This window comes from Lutjanus erythropterus, chromosome 21, assembly GCF_056507025.1.
Source record: "Lutjanus erythropterus isolate fLutEry1 chromosome 21, fLutEry1.hap2, whole genome shotgun sequence".
Classification (NCBI taxonomy): Eukaryota; Metazoa; Chordata; class Actinopteri; order Lutjaniformes; family Lutjanidae; genus Lutjanus; species Lutjanus erythropterus.
The window spans coordinates 23873138-23889867 of record NC_139337.1 but is presented as its reverse complement, the minus strand read 5'-3'; the positions used below and the strand labels follow the sequence as shown (position 1 = coordinate 23889867).

At 38.7% G+C, this 16730-nt stretch overlaps 3 protein-coding genes across 3 annotated transcripts; all 3 read right to left on the bottom strand.

Annotated features, from left to right (window-relative positions):
• Positions 1-2839: 2839 nt before the first annotated feature.
• LOC146307705 (B-type lectin plumieribetin-like) lies at positions 2840-4240 on the bottom strand. The gene is made up of 3 exons (XM_084747016.1): positions 4176-4240; positions 3442-3535; positions 2840-3249 (listed from the first exon to the last, which is right to left on the bottom strand). The coding sequence occupies exons 2-3, from the start codon at positions 3529-3531 to the stop codon at positions 2983-2985; spliced, it is 357 nt and encodes a 118-aa protein (XP_084603142.1). The 5' UTR covers positions 3532-3535; positions 4176-4240; the 3' UTR covers positions 2840-2982.
• Positions 4241-9585: 5345 nt separating this feature from the next.
• LOC146307704 (B-type lectin plumieribetin-like) lies at positions 9586-10507 on the bottom strand. Its single transcript, XM_084746870.1, has 3 exons — positions 10446-10507; positions 10122-10215; positions 9586-9993 (listed from the first exon to the last, which is right to left on the bottom strand). The coding sequence occupies exons 2-3, from the start codon at positions 10209-10211 to the stop codon at positions 9724-9726; spliced, it is 360 nt and encodes a 119-aa protein (XP_084602996.1). The 5' UTR covers positions 10212-10215; positions 10446-10507; the 3' UTR covers positions 9586-9723.
• A 4002-nt stretch (positions 10508-14509) lies between these two features.
• On the bottom strand, positions 14510-15720 carry LOC146307703 (B-type lectin plumieribetin-like). Its single transcript, XM_084746871.1, has 3 exons — positions 15655-15720; positions 15015-15108; positions 14510-14882 (listed from the first exon to the last, which is right to left on the bottom strand). Exons 2-3 carry the CDS (start codon positions 15102-15104, stop codon positions 14622-14624), a joined length of 351 nt encoding a protein of 116 aa, XP_084602997.1. The 5' UTR covers positions 15105-15108; positions 15655-15720; the 3' UTR covers positions 14510-14621.
• Between the last annotated feature and the right edge of the window lie 1010 nt (positions 15721-16730).

The following is a 16730-nucleotide window of genomic DNA, read 5'->3' as shown; positions in this document are numbered from 1 at the left end:
AACTACAATTTTCCTTTCTGTGTTTTATAATGATAATGATTTCAGTATTTACTTTCTTTGACATGATGTGACACACCCCTAATGTCTGTTCTAAGGAATCAATTTTCCGAGTAACTGATTCTGAGAGAAGTTAATCTGTAACTAGGTGCCGAGGTATTATGAGGAATCTTATCAACATAAACTAAATGATACATTGTTTCTGATGACCAAATAACAAATCCTTCACAAATATCCGTGATGTCGTTATCTGCCGACGTACTGACTTTCATCTTTTATCTGTTAAGCTCAGTGCCAAGTGCGGAAATGCTACTGGTGCGCAATTTAATGTGCAGTGAATGCACATTATGAGGCCATTATTATAAAAGTAGGCAGTATATTGCTCAGTTGAAAAATAATCTGAACATTTTTAGCTGTGTGCTATGGCAATGTCTGTATATGTTCTTATAAAATTGACTGGAGTATTAAAATTCCTGTGATTTTTCAATATTTTGTTGGTCCCCGTGTTTCAAAAACTGCCATAACTTCTTTCATACTCAAGCCAATCAGCATTATTTGATATAATATCACACATTTATCTCAGGGGCTGTACAGAGGAATTGGGAAGGTGTAAGCAGTGTGGAGATACATATTTTTTTTAATCTTTTAAAGACACATCATCCTACTGCATATCTTATTGGTTGATAAAAAATTCAACAATAATGTTGTGTGGCTCTTAACAACTGCCAATAGATGTAAATAAACCAAATAGTCTTTTAGCCACTGTAAATAAAGATGGAAGACGTGGCTCCATTTCCTCTAAAGAAATAGTAGTGTAGAGTAGTGATCGGAGTTGAAGCTGCCAAGTCAAGGTCACACACCATCTGAACTGGGTGTGTGTGGTGTGACAGTGTTTGCACACACACACACACACACAAGTGAATGGCATTTCTGGGCTTTAAGAGACATGTTTTCTTGTGAAACTCCAGCAGTGTTTTGTGGACCGAAAAAAAATAAACCAGTCATCAATCATCATGAGGGTGGGTAGATGATGACTGATTTTTCATTTTTGGGTGAACTGTTCCTTTAAGGCTGCTCCTGGCTGTTGTCTGATTAGAGGGAGAACATTACCTAAAACAACAAACAAAACTTTCTAACTTGACCCTAACAAAATCAAAATAAATGCCAAACTAACTAACCTAAGCTCCTAAATCAAGAAAAACAGGAGAAAAGGTGAAGGGAGGAGAGAGGAAACCGCAGCAAATGACAACAATAATCTATAAATGACCCTGGCTCAGAACAAACACTGCTTAAGTCCTTTTATGTGCAAGACAAACCAGGTCACAAATCACAAATGTACCTGAAGGGCCTTTACAGTCTGTGCAGTGTACAGCATCATCTGTCCAGGCGGAAAAACAGGAAGACACATGCAGTGTATGTTCTTGCAGAACCAGTGTAGTACTGGGCAAATCATCTCCTATCACTCCAAAGTTTGTCCTGCACAGAGCAGTTGGGGAACGCTCATCGAATATTGGCAGGGCTTAGCTCCGACTGGAGCCACTGAGCGTAATTTTAGCAAGTTTAATACATTTCTTCAAAAAAAAAAGCAAAGGAACAATCCCACTGGAAGAAGTGAAACTCTGCGTCCGAGTGTGATTTTGACTGTTTTAATAGATTTTTTCAGAAGAAGATGAGGGCATGTCTGGTTAAAAATCAAAACTATTTATCTTGATTAGCTTTTTTATCAAGTCAGAGGGGAACTAATGCGGCTGCACAGTGGACTGTGATCATTGAACCCTCTGCTTCTGTGGAGCAACATCACATAACTCCTAACAGGAGGAGAGTTTATTAGAGAGTTGACTCTTCTGAGGAATCTTATCAACATGGGTACTGATTAAAAATGAGGTGTAAGGATGACTTAACTTTTTCCTGTCTTCTCTGGAACACTTTATTTGATCTTAGACTATATACGTGGATATAAATGAAGGTTTTGGTTACTCACTTATCAGTAAACAAATTATGAGGTCACAGTTTTGCCATAATAACATTTTGCTAAGAGGTAAAAGCCCATCCATAAACGCTTCCTGGTGCAGTGTAACAATAATCTGGAGATAAAGTAAAAAAAAAAAAAAAAAAAAACCTGCATTACTGCAATTTTGTTCCTAATTTGTCACATGGACATGAAGCTTAGACAAAAGTGAAGTTTAGGCGAATGACGTTCCTCGTGTCTGTGTGCAACCCAAATTCCAAAAAAAGCTGGGCCTTGTGTAAAAGGTAAATAAAACCAGAATGCAATAATTTGCAAATAAATTTCAACTTATATTCAATCGAATAGAGTACAAAGACACCGGGGTGTCAGGTGTGACTGTGTGGCAAATGGTTTACATGGCTCACAGATCAGGTGAGAGGGCCTCTTTGCAGAATTTTGCTTAGGGCCCCAATGAGGTTAGGACCAGCTCTGCCCACACCAACGCTTACAACTAAAACTATGAAAAATATAGTTGTGAAGTTGTTCTAACTAAAGTGAGTGGTAGAGTTCACACCACAACTATAAAGCTGCAGTCCAGACACCACCATCCATGAGTTAGAAAAAATTTAGAGGTATATATTTTTTATTTTTAAAGTTATCTCTAAAGTTAAATGTATATTTTTTTTAGTATAGATACAATTCTTGGTGTGGACAACCCATGGATGGGATCTGTATCTGCATATGGTCTTGTGTTATGATTGTTGTACAGACTGTGTTCTGATCACATAGCATTTACACCGTCACTAACAAATTTTTTCCTTATCTGGACAATGTATCCAAATACAGATCACATTTTTAATACCAGGTGTTAATGGGGTTAAAAGAGATGAAAAATTCATTGTGAGAATTAGCTTTTATTTGATTCCAGATTATATAGCAAGCAGGCAGATTTAATTCACACTGACATCAAAAGATGACAAGGCAGATGACTTGCAAAGCATTCAATTTCAAGAGGTTTGTCATGTCATGACATCATTTCATAACTTTTTGCCCCTGGAGTTAGCAGAGTTCCAAACTTCGTTAGCTCCCCTGTACAGCACCAGGTTGCCATCATCGGTCAGTTGAAGATGGCACGTCTCGCATTCACCACTGACGTATGTGTCTGTGCTCCACTTGGGACTGCCACACCTGTCGTACATGACCAGGTTGCTGTCAGCTTGCATGCACAGGCGGTCAGCGTTTGCATCCCAAGTGTCTGAAGCCCACACAGGCTTCCAGCCATAGATGACAAAGTTGCTATCATCCTGCAGGGCAGAGACAGAGACGTTTGACTTTTAACTAGACGATATCACACCAAAAGGAGAGGAGTGTCACAAAGATGCCTTCACCCCCGTCAAAGCATGATTCCCCAGGAGACAAGCTGCAGCTAGAAAACTGCTCATGATTCCCCTTAAAGAAGGTTGAGCTTCTGGACTGAACAACATCTGGTTACTCACCTGGAAAATAACTTTCCACCCGCCGTTGTTGGACACCAGGTAGTCTCCCTTGCGGAGCTCATCATTTCTGGACATGTAGTTCCTGCTCATGATTCTGCAGCAGAGGACATTTTCATACATAATATTTTTTTAAATTTTATTATTATTATTATTATTATTATTATTATTATTATTATTATTATTATTATTATTATTATCATTTTAAACAATGCAAAAGACAAAGTACAATGCAAAACAATATATTGCCACCTTCCTCTGAATTTGCAAAGGTCTTTTTCCATCTCAGTGATGGGTCTGAGTCACTGAGAGAATGGTCTCTTCTTCCAGACTCACTCACACAGAGTAAGAATCAGTACTATATGTATGATTTTTATAAAGAGGAGATTTGTGGTGTTGTTGAAGTACAAAATAGTACAAAACACATATTTAATTTGCCCAAGGTAATGATCCATAACAGTTTAAAACCATGATGATGATGCTTTATTCATCCTCACCACTCCTCCATGTTAAATGGTTTGTTTTCTATTTTTAATCCATTTGTTCAGTCAGTCTGTGTTGTTTTTTATGAGAAGCAAAGAGGGAACTCACCATACAACCCTGATATAGCATAATGATAAATGACATCTCTGTATCTTGTATCTACTGCAAAGATTTAACAGCATCCTGCAACAAATCTGCACTATTCTCATATGAATCTATCAGTCAGTTCAGAGAGCGTAGATTCGGCTACTTACAGTCTTGAATGTGGGGCACCAGTCTGTCTATGAACAGAAGTGAAGAGGTGAAATTCACAGCTGGTCACTCCATCTTTATATCATCTGAGCTGGGTGCTGAAAGGGAGAGGGAGAGAGGTCCCATGCCTTTTCTGGCAATATTGCTGATGGCAAGCAGTTCGCTGTTCCGGTAAACCTTTATTATACTGTTGGGAAATGTGTCTTTAAATAGCAACAATGCATATGTAATGGTTCGGCCCTGTATTTTTTGAGCTGTAATATATATATATCATTGTACTGTGATGAAACACATCAATACTGGTGCTAATATTGACATTTCTTAATAAACTTATACATTTCATAGGTTGAAAATGCCTCCCTGCTCATGAGTGGGAGTCTGTAAAACAGCTTTCAAACTTGTAAATGCTGATCGAGACTCATCATTCACAGGACTTTACGCTTTTTTAACCCTCAATTTAGTATTTTTAACGTATGGCACTTTAAGCACCACTGGAGTGCGTTCCTTCCCTCAATGATGATCCCATGATAAACGCAGAGGTCTAAAACCAGACTGTGCCACATCCATGCATTGAAGGCATGAGGGTTGGTAAGTTACAGTTTGAAACGATGTTTTTCTAAAAGATAAGAGAAAAAAAATCTCCACACTGCTATCTCACGGCCAATTCTTCTCTTTCTCTAAATAGACATGAAGATCATCTGCGTAAATTTCACTGTCGTTGTCTGCACTTCATGTCCATGTTAAAGAAATTGCTGTGGTCTTATCATTCTCACATTTTCACTCCTTCCAGCAGGATTGAACTTGCCTTTGCATTTTCCAAAACAAATCCGTTAGAGATAAAAACCTGTTCCTCTGTTACGGTAAGCCAGCAATAACCTTAATAGTGGAACTCAGCCCTGTTGATATTTCATAAACTCTCCTTGGCTCTGTGCCATGTGAAGACTGGAGTCATAGGAGGTTATTTGACCGTTAAATAATAATCATGGCGGGGAGACAGAGCTGTTGAGCCTGAAGCTGAATCTACATCTGTGGTACCTGGCAGCAGGGTAGCAACAGTCTATAACAGTAATCCATTTCCATTTCTCACAACCTAAACTCACCTTTCTTTTTAAAGAACTGGGTGACACACCGTCTTCTAACTCTCCGCTCTTGCATTCAAGTTTTGAAAGTTGATTTATTTTTAATACGAAACGTGATGCTGCTCTACCCCCACTCCAAGTCATTCACCTCACTCCCAAGTCACTGCTGGTCAGTACTGTCAGGACTGAACCATTTCATATAAATAGAGGGGAGTGTTGGGTAATAGAAGCTCTCTGAATTTTTTATTATTATTATTATTTACAAGATAAAAAGTAAAACATTAGTTTAATTAGTTAATTATAAATAAAATACTATAACAGTTTCATACAGAAAAAAATTACCCTACCTGATCCAATCCTACTATTTTTTTGGGGCCCCTGTCAGTCACAGACCCTTAGAATCGCATATTGTGTCTAACATAAGAGGATCAAAACATATCGCGTGTGGAATTAATCTACAGATGCTCTGCCTTAAGATGAGACAAAACTATGAATGCCAGTTTTTGATCAGCCCCTATAGGCCAGTTACAGTTGTTTAAAATTGCTCTTCATTTATCTGTCTTGTCACTGGGTTTTACACCCAAGATATTTGTTTTTATCTCGTGTCTTTTCCTCCTTAGCTGCTAGTTTTCCCATGTCACATGGTGAAGTGTCTCCACCGTCTGCATTTGGGTCCAAACCTGTAATTCTTGAACTGAGACATGTTTAATTGTTATCTATACTTAACTGTAGTGAAGTTGTTGAAGAGTTTCACAGGAAAACAGCGTTGTAGAATCTCATAAACAGTGTAAGTGAAGTGTGACCAGTTTTCAAACTTAAAAAAAACAACTGAAATCTGGATCTACAGCAAAGATTTAGGCTAAAAAACGTGGTGTAAATAACATTTTTTTAATCAACTTGACATGTTGGAGCTTTAGGAGACTTGGATTACACCAAACGAGCACCATGGAGACATTTTATGTTTTTGTTCTGTTGTTTTTTTTAGTTTTGAAAACTGGCACCATTCACTTAGATTATTTGGAAGACTGTGCAGCATTGTTTTTGTGTGAGACTGCTGCAGTGTTTTCTGGATTAAAAAACTAAACCTGACCTTGAATCAGCATGAGGGCGAGTAGATAATGATTTTCATTTCTGGGTGAACTATCCCTGATGTCTGTCTTGGGCTGGAGGCTTGGGTTGAAAAACTTCTTACCTTGTTGGGATGGGGCCGGGCTAGGGCTGAAGTTTTGGGCCTGTGCAGGTCTCTCATGCCAGTGCATCTTGATCTCCCCATGGGGGCTTAATAATTAATTATTAATAGTTATCTGATGCTATAAAAAAGGGGATTCGTGTCAAGATTGACAGCTGAGCGTTGCCTGTGTTTAAGTCTGCCTGATGTATGGTCTTCACCATGTCTGCCAGCTCTGACCCTGATCACTACTGCACAGATTTAGGCTCCAAATGAGGTCACCAGCATGATAATGGCAGCACTTGTATCCAGGATATTTTGGCTTAATTTTTGTAGAGTTGAAGGAAGTGAAGCCATGTCGTCTATCTTTATTTACATTCAACGGTTAAGGAACTATTTAATTTATTTTACATCTATTGATGGTTTTCAAGATCTCCAGAACATTATAACTGAACTTTTATTAACTATAATGCAGAGGCATTTATTTTTTTATGTTGAAACTATGCGCTTCTAAAAGATTAAGAAATGTAACACCACACTGCACTCTTGGTGCCAGTAGTCCTTTTGTTCTACATGGACATGACGATCATTTATGTAAGTGTCACTGTTGTTCCTCATCACTCCTTCCAGCAGGACTGAACTTGCCTTTGTTTCTGTTGAAGATGAAAATCTGTTCCTCAGAAAAGGGGGCACGCCAGAAAAAGTGTGGGAACCACTCACACTGTAAGTCATGTTGACTCAATTCCTCAGACTGTGATTATAAATTCAGTACCTGGCAGGCACCGCCCAGGAGAATCAGAATCTGTTTTTCTTGGCAATAAAGCTGTGCTTCTTTTGTCCTGATCATTTGGTGTAAGGTGACTCTAAAACCCAGTCCGAGCTGCTAGCCAGTATTTTTCCCATCTTGACATTCAGATAAAAATCAAATGGTTAATATTACTGTAAATGGTGACCCTGCAAGATCCCCAGTCATTGCAAAATCTTACTATGTGGCTCGAACCTCTGTGACAAATTGTCTTTAGATGCGAGAGGGTGTCAGATGGAAGTCTTTAAGAAGTCTTATCAAAGTCTTCTATGGTTGTTGTTAAGCACTGATAGGAGGTCTAAAAACAGACTGTGCTACATCCATGCATTGACGAGGGCTGGGAAGTTGCAGTATGCTGTGCAGTACCAGACATACGTGAAACTATGTGTTTCTAAAAGACTGAAAAATGTATCTCCTTTGTTGTCTAAACTTCACGGCCATGTGCAAGAAAACGCTGTGATCATTCTCACATTTTCATCATTCCTTCCAGCGGGACTGACCTTATTTTTGGAACTGTTAAACATAAAAAATTGTTCGTCTGAAAAGGGGGCATGCTTATACTGTAACTCATGTTGACAAGATGCCTCAGAATGTGCTGGTAAACTCAACACCTGGCAGGCACGACCAAGGATTTTGGGCCCCATGAAAAGATACCGCAATTGGCTCCAGCATCACAAGCCACACCAACCCTGTGCTATTGCTGTAACCAAACCACCAGAACCCAATCAACCCATTCAAAGCTTTACATAACTTGCCCTTTGCCAGCTTGTAACTCTCTTGTAGTCCAATACTTATGGTACAATATTTACTGACAGTGAGCTACAAAAATATATAACGCTGTGCAGACGCGATGCATGAAACATTCTGCATACAGTGGAATTCACTATTTCATGTCTTTGCAATTTTCCAAACAAATCTGTTAAAGATAAAATATGTTCCTCTGTCATGTTAAACCCGCAACAATCTTGTGAATGGAGCTCCACCCTGCTGGTATTTCGTGAACTCACCTCAGCTCCGTGCCATGTGAAGTTTGCGAATTATTCTGGTGGAACATAGGTGTCTTAACATAATTTGAAAAATCATAATTGTATTAATTTTAATACTCAAATCAGTTTTGCAAGAAAAGTAGGTGTTGCCATAGCCACAAAACAAAAATGAGACGACCTAAGTTTCAAAACATACTCCTGAGTTTGACCTCTTGGCAGGAGGTGTTGCAACAGGCCCATGACTTCTCTGTGTTTACCCGGGCACAAAAAGGACCTTGGAACAAATAAGTTGACATTTGATTGGCCGAGCATCAGACAGTAATACAGCAGTTTGGCATTCATGTCATGAATAGCAGGTTTTGGGAAAACTTGGAAAGGCTCTATCTGTTGCATCATTACAGCTGTAACCTGTTGAACAGGAGAATCCGCCTAAAATCAAACATGGTAAACAATCATGGGATGTTATCTGCCCGTTAAATAACAATCACGGCGTGGCGAGGTGTGAACTTTTTTGGCTTCTGAAAGGGGGCATGCTGGAAGAAGTTTGGAAATCACTCAAAGAACTCATGTTGACAAGATTCCTCTGAATGTGATAGTAGCTGTTGCTGTAAATAAACTTCCAGGATCCATTCAACCCATTCAGAGTTTCACATAACTCAACCTTTGCCAGCGTGTAAGTCTCTTGTAGTACAACACTTATTTTACAATATTTATTGACAATGAGCTGTGAAAATATGACATGATGTATGAAACATTATGCATTCAGTGTAATTCACTATCTGATGTAAGACTGTCCTGATACTCTCTGTAAGAAATATACAAAATGCCGTCTTTAACGGTCTAACAATCATTTAATTTTAATGGTAAAATTTTTAAATGGAAAAAAATCTCTTTACACTAATAAGATTGTGTATCACCACTACTAGATGTCAAGTAAATGAGCAAAATGTTGCCTGAATGTTGGCAATAGTGTTACAGGCTTGGTCTTGAATGGCCTTTTCCATGTGTTTTTATATATGAGTTGTCAATAACAAGAGACAGTCAGTCTCCACAAACATTAGCCTACATCAGAATATTTCCACAAACTTCCTTGCTTTCAAAATATTGAAAATATAACATAGTTTCCCCAAACTTTTGTCTAAAAGTTCCTTTAATTTAGAGCAGTGTCTATCTCCCCAACAAGCTTTCACTTGATAGCTCTCTTGTTTAAAATGCCTCTGTCTATCTGAAAAGCTGTGGTCCAACTTTTGTTTAATTTCATATTATATTTTCACACGCTGTTGGTAAAATTATACAGATGTCAAAAAGTCTAGTCTCAATTAAATATTCACCCAACATGTAGGCAATTTACAGTACAAAAACAGAAAAAACACATTTATACATTGATAAAATTTGCTTTTATTTGATTCCAAATTACATAGCAAGCAGATTTACTGTAATTTATGCTGATGAGATTACTTGCATTTGCAGATCATTCAGTTTTAAAAGGCTTGTCATGTTGTGACATTGGACCTATTTATATTTTTTACTGCCTTTGGATGTAGCAGAGCTCCAGATTTCTTCAGAGTTGCGGTGAATTATCAGTTTGCCGTTATTGGTCAGCTGAAGATGGCACGCGTAGTCCCCACGACTGTAAGTGTCGGTGGCCCACAGTGGAAGGTTGTAGCGGTTGTACATGACCAGGTTGCTGTCAGGCTGCATGATCAGGCGTAAAGCATCTGATCCGTTAGTGTCTGAAGCCCACACAGGCTTCCAGCCATAGATGACAAAGTTGCCATCGCCCTGTGGGGCAGAGACAGAGACATTGGACTTTCATCCAAACAATATCACAACAAAATATAGAGTATTTCAGCATTTAACTTTACACATGACTGGTAAACGTGGGTTTTGATGAGCATCTGGCTACACACCTGGAAAACAGCCTTCCACTCCCCGTTGTTGGATATCAGATAGTCTCCCTCGAGGAGCTCGTCATTATTGGACAGGCCGTTCCTGCTCATGATTCTGCAACAGAGAACATTTGTGATGTTATTTCTGTCTAAAACGCATATTATGCATTGATAACACATTTTTAGTTGGCTTGAAATTAATTTGCATGAGGTCATGTTAGTTTAAAAGCACAATGAGCCTGATTACAAACTGATTTAACCGCATCCTGCACCAACTCTCCATAAACTACTCTTGCACAGTAATGCATGAATCTATCAGTCAATACAAAAGTGTAGAGTACTTACAGTCTTTAATGTCGCGCACCAGTCAGTCTGTGAACAGAAGTGAAGGAGGTAAAATTCACAGCCGTCGACTCTAGCTTTATATCGTCTGAGCTGGGGGAGGACAGGGGGAGGGAGAGGAGTTCCCTCCATAGCATGACTTTTCATTTTTTGGCAAAGGTCAAAAAAATCTCTTGCACACCTGAGAAGTGTCTTGAACAGGAAGAAGAAAAAGAGACACCTGGGAAAACACCTTCTGTAGGTATATCATATACTTAAAGAACATCCTTGTGCAGAGGATTATGTATCGAAAGTGTTCTTTATTGAGCAAGTGAACATGGTACAAATCAATCGAACCTAGTGTGAAAATGGCCCTCGTGTCCTCTGGGCTCCACCCTCTCTTCCTGATTTCACTGCTGCTTGGTAGACGGGTACCGATGATGTTCTGAAGTTTTTCTGTCTTGGGTCGTGAACATGCCCTGATGGCAGTTGTGAACAGTGATGTTTCCAGCCAGGATGCTTTCAGTCGCTCCACTCTGTAGTTGATAAGAACTACAGTTGTCCACCATACAAAAATGTTGATAAGAAGAATTTTGCCTTCTTAAGTTTGCTTAAGACATGCAGCTGTTTCTGACATTTGTTTACCAGGTTGGACATGTGTGATGTCCATTACAGGTTCTCAGTGATGTTGATTTTTTTCAGAACCTGTTCCACCTCAGCTCCACTGATGGTAGACATGGGTGTGTTTCTTTCTCCACAAATCAGCAATCAGCTGATTGGTTTTGCTGGAGCTGAGCAATATTTTGCCAAACTTCACAATAGAGTCGGTCCCCCCATTCTGCCTCCGTAACTTTTCTACAGACGGTCCTGCTTTGAACAGGCCGCGTAAAAGGGGCTGGTGAGAGTGTGTCACTAAGGTCATATCTGGCTTTCTTGTAGCTAGTAAGAAGTAACATAGTGTTGTCTGATGCACATAATGCTATGAGGAAGAAGTACTGCACTGTCGTTTGATTGATGGCATGCTTACTTTGACCTTCCTTTAGAGATATGTGAGCCACAGCACAGCTAGCAGGACTATGAGGAAGAAGTATTGTAGTATCGTCTGATGCACAGCATTCTTGCCATGGCAATGCTGAATTCCATTTCTTGACAGCTGGAGGAACAAAACAAAATATGTCTTGATACTTCCTCTACCCCGGGCTGTCTCCCTGCATCACTATCTGTCCTTATCTGATTTATATAACTTATGGAAATTATCAGCTTTCTTAAAAAATCCCACAGTCTCTCTCAAAAGAACCATTGTTTCTTGGTGTCGCTACATGACAGTGACAGGACGTGACTTTGTGTTGGTTCAGGGGGCTCAAATAGGCATATAATAATCCAAATATTATCTATATTGTTTAGAATAACACAGAACAAATAATTTATTATAATGCTCAACCATTAGAGCTTATGAAGAGACAGTACCCCCGATCAGGGTCTCAACCCCTCCACTTCCCAGATCTGGTTCTCCAGTTCCCATCATCATACCTCTCCATCCATCTGTCCATGGCCGTCTTTCCTTCCCTCATCCCTTCATCCCTGACCCCCTTTCCTTCATCCACTCATGCCTTTTTTTTTCACATATCATCGAGAGGCTGTGAATGAAGCAGAGACAAGGCCTTGCAGCTGAAGGGTGAAACGGCACTGAGGGGAAAAACGGGGGCAGTGTGACCTGTATTCTGCTTATCATTTAAGGAAGCAGATCTGAGAAATTATTATTTGATTTTGGCAGCTTTATCACTACATACCAGGAAGAGAAATAAATATTTTTTGGCATAATCAGACTCAGTATCAGGTTTCACAGACAAGGGATTTGCCTTTGTAACTTTGTCCATAAAAAAATAGAAAAATGTAAAGTAAAAATAATTCTAATCATGAAGAGTGCTCTCAGTAGTAGTAGTAGTAGTAGTAGTAGTAGTAGTAGTTTTACACAATGTTCCAACTTTTTCTGAATTGGTGTAAAAAGTAAAATTGGCGAATATTTATTTGACATTAAATATGAAACACCTACAACACATACAAAACACCAAATGGAAAGGCTGGCCTCCTTAACATTTTGGGGGGAAAGTGTGGAGGGGATTGGAGGAATGGTGTGACACACAGACACACAAACCTCTCTTCAATTATATTGGTAGGATATCTAGAATAAATCAGATACATAAAACAAACAATAATGTAGAAGAAAGCTGGAGAGAGTAGTAGTTGGTGTACTTTTCAGAGGACATCAGTGTATTGACATAAAGCATGTGCACTGCAGACACTGGTAAAACATTTCCACTGTCTGTGTCTGGCTCTGTCTGAAAAATGTAAATAAGCTGTACAGAGAAAGTAAATTGCACATCAAGGGCTTGTTAATAACATACCTGATAATCAAATAACTGCAACAAGTCGTTTTTGTATGGCGGACAAGTTAATCAGATATATGTGTTTAAATGAACGTCTGAAACATTCTGATAAGTTAAAATGTATGTAAACCTGTTTTGCCAGTGCCTCTGTCAGACACTGATAGTAAGAGAGGGTTTGAGTTTCCCTTCAGGTGTATTTCCTTCTGTCAGTGCTAAAGAGACAAAGATCATGTTGTGTATTAAATATCTATATTCAGTCATAAAGCTAGTGTTATTTCAGTAAAGTAAACTCATGTTCTCTAATTTACTTCTTTATTGTTTCTTGCCATTTTTGTTTTAAGCGTGACTCCAATTAGCGATTTTCATTTCATTTTTCATTTTCTCTGTTAATTTGAGTTTCAAAAAAGGTCATAAATTAGTGAAAACTAACATAAAATTTTTAAGCTGATGCCTTATTTTGTCTGACCAAAAGCCCCCAAAACAAAATGTTCGATTTAAAAGTCCAGTGTGTAAGATTTAGGGGGGTTATTGGCAGAATATGGCAGAAACTTAATATAACATTCATAAGTATAGTTTCATTAGTGTATAATCACCTTAAAATTAGAATCATGGTTTCTGTTACCTTTGTGTGGCCCATTTTTATCCACAGGGGGCGCCAAATCCTCTTGCACCAGGCTGCCATGTTGCCCAGAACAGACTGGTTTTCAGCCTTACGTGCAGAGATTCCTCTGGATTCTCTGAATCTTTTAATGATTAATGGATTGTAGATTCCTGTGAATGCCTGCAGTTTTGTGTTGAGAAATGTTGCCCTTTAAAGTGTTGGTATATTTTTCCACACAGTTTTCCACAAAGTGTTGAACCTCACGCCGTTCATGCTTGTAAATGACTGAGCCTGTAATGGATGGCCTTTTAAAACCCAATCATGATACTATCATCTGACATCAATTAACCTGTTGAATGTTCCATATGTGTGTTTTTAGAGCATTCCACAACATTCCCAGTTTTTTGTGTTGCCCTGTCCCATTGTTTGAGGCCCATGCTGCAGGCATCAAATTCAAAATGAGTGTATATTTACTAAAAACAATAAAGTTTATCAGTTTGAACATAAAACCTCTTGTTTTTGTAGTATATTCAACTAAATATAGTTTAAAAAAAATCATTGAATTCTGTTTTTATTTGCATTTTACACTTTTTTGGAATTGGGATGTAAAAAGTAAAACTGCAGAGTATTTATTTAACATTGAAGATGAAATGAAATGATGAAAAACACACATAACATTGAGTAGTAACTCATATATATATATATATCATATATATATATTTTATGAAAGTACGTCTACAAGAGTGCTGACACATTTCACACATGTCCAGCAGGTGTCACTGTGTCTCAGCTTAACTTTGTGCTCATTTTCTTAGGGTCCAGTAGCTTCTATTTGGCACTTAACACTGAATAAACAGGGATTAGGTTTGAGGCCACACCCTTTTTCCATCTGTCCTCTGCAATTTTTTTCAACCACACCCTTTTCCCAGTATTCATTATTTATTTGTGTTATTGAGTGATTAGCTAAAATCATGCAGCGTATCAGTGTAAAATGTTAAACATTAACTCTGTTTTATGTGAAAAGTTGTACAGAGAGCTGAGATGCAGAGACCCACTTTATCCTGCGCATAGCTCACAACAAAAAGATGGGGGGAAAAAAATTATTTATGTCAGATTTTTCTTTTATTTGATTCAGTTTACAAAGCAGGCAGGTTTACTGTTAGCTCACGCTGCCATCCAAAGATGATCTTAACAAGCAAAAGCATCACTTCTTTATTTCATGCCGTTGGAGCTGGCGGAGTTCCAAATCTCGTCACATTCCCTGTTCAACACCAGTTTTCCATCATTGGTCAGGTGCAGACGGCACATGTTACATTTGGATTTGGCGGAGTTTGTGTGCCACCTGGGCTCCTCACACTTGTTGTACATGACCAGGTTGCAGTCAGCCTGCATGCACAGGCGCACAACGTCCATTCCTGCAGTGTCTGAAGACCACACAGGGTTCCAGCCATAGACGACAAAGTTGCCATCCTCCTGCAGGCATGAAAAAGAGACATTTGACTGTGATCGTAATGTTCATTTTACATTTTTTTTAACGTTTGCATTTACTTTAACACAGATCAGTATGTATCCTGGTAAAAAATAGACGTTTTCTACGTTACTCACCTGGAAAACAGCCTTATACTCCCCATTGTTGGACATCAGGTAGTCTCCCTTGCGGAGCTCATCATTCTTGGACAAGTAGTTCCTGCTCATGATTCTGCAACAAGAAGAAAGTCTGTATTATATCCATCTAAAAAACTGATGTTGCCAAAGCTTAAAGGAGGGTTGGAGGTCTTCATAATTTTTAGAGTTGCAAAATAACGTTTTTTCATGATTTTGTTCTGTTAAAACAACCAAAGAGCTAAAAGAACTGTGGCCAAGCATCAGGGAAGAGAACAAACTAAATTTGTCATAAAAGAGGCTCATTCAGTGTGTATGAGTTTGTTTTTTGTTTTTTAAATAAAAGCAATATATAATACAGCTAATTGTATGAAAAGTTCCTACAAATAACAGAAAAACTCATCTCTGATGCAAAATTCACAGGAAATAATCTGCAGAAAAGACATGCAAATCACTTGTTTTATGCAAACTTTAATAAAAGTCAGTTTACTCAATGATAAACAAGGGGTCCTTTGAGGAAAAAGTTTGGGAACTGCTGGTCTAAAACACTGAAAATGCATTGAAAACTGCAATGTCTCCTTTATGCAATAAACTAATCCTGCACAGAAACGCATGAATCAGCATAAAAGCATAGATTACTTACAGGCTTGAGTGTCCCACCCTGGTCAGTCTGTGAGGAGAGGAAATGGAGAGAGGGGAAGGACGTTAAATTCACTGCATTTTTATATACTTTATCTGGGGGTGGAGAAAAAAAGGGGGGGTGACAAAGAGAGGAGTTGTGATGATCTCACAAGAACTCAACGTTCCAGTTGATGGATAGTCTGCTTCTGGTTAGATGAACTGACCCCCAAGACATCACACAATGCATTCATGGGTTTGGGCTTTCATGCCATGATCTTTGAAGGGGAGTGTCATAAATGGTTATGAATCAGTGATCAATACCTTATTTGGCTACCTACATGGAGGCTTGCCTGCACAAGAAAGCGCTCCAGGGGCGTCACCACAGATGAATGGTGATCAGTAGAGATACTTTTATTGCATAGGAAATAATTATCGTTATGGTCATAATTATAGGTTATGGTTTTAGTTTATCAAATGTGTTGAACTCTGTGCAGGCTCTGCATTTTGATTACCCCGACCTTTACGTTTTATTCTATTTTATCCAATAAGTAACCAGCAATTGAGGTAGCAGTGTGGTTATGTAACAGGGAGCTTTTTTTCTCTCTCTCTCTTTATAAAAAGACCCTTGTTGACTGCCTCCACATCCCCTTGGTCTGTGCATTGTGTAGAGTACACTATGTACCGTGTCGGCTCCAAGTTCCAATAGAGTGCACACAGCATACTGATGAAGTGTCTCCTGCAATGCAACAGGTGCCAGATGCAACCCGGGGAAGTGTTTTTGTATGCTATAGAATAAATTTTCTTATCTAGGTGTATGCAAAGTTTTGCATAGTATAGTCAATTTTCTTTAAGATTCATAGAATGGTATAAACCCTAATATAAAATATAAATAAAAACATGAATGCAATGGTTTGCAAATCTTCTTTAACATCCGTTCAGTTGAATATAGTCAAGATATTTAATGCACAAACTCATAAACTTTATTGTTTTTAGTAAATATACTCTCACTTTGAATGTGATGATGGTATGAAAGAGGCATCCTCAAAAGCCTCAGTCGTCCACAAGCAAGACTGAGATGGGAGGCACTACTTGGTGAAA

Bases quoted from the DNA above. Each gene is read 5' to 3' on its own strand.
- LOC146307705 (XM_084747016.1), bottom strand. From the start codon at position 3,531: ATGAGCAGGAACTACATGTCCAGAAATGATGAGCTCCGCAAGGGAGAC. The intron at 3,250-3,441 runs GTGAGTAACCAG...TCTGCCCTGCAG, and splicing joins GGTGGAAAGTTATTTTCCAG to GATGATAGCAACTTTGTCAT.
- LOC146307704 (XM_084746870.1), bottom strand. From the start codon at position 10,211: ATGAGCAGGAACGGCCTGTCCAATAATGACGAGCTCCTCGAGGGAGAC. The intron at 9,994-10,121 runs GTGTGTAGCCAG...TCTGCCCCACAG, and splicing joins AGTGGAAGGCTGTTTTCCAG to GGCGATGGCAACTTTGTCAT.
- LOC146307703 (XM_084746871.1), bottom strand. From the start codon at position 15,104: ATGAGCAGGAACTACTTGTCCAAGAATGATGAGCTCCGCAAGGGAGAC. The intron at 14,883-15,014 runs GTGAGTAACGTA...TCATGCCTGCAG, and splicing joins AGTATAAGGCTGTTTTCCAG to GAGGATGGCAACTTTGTCGT.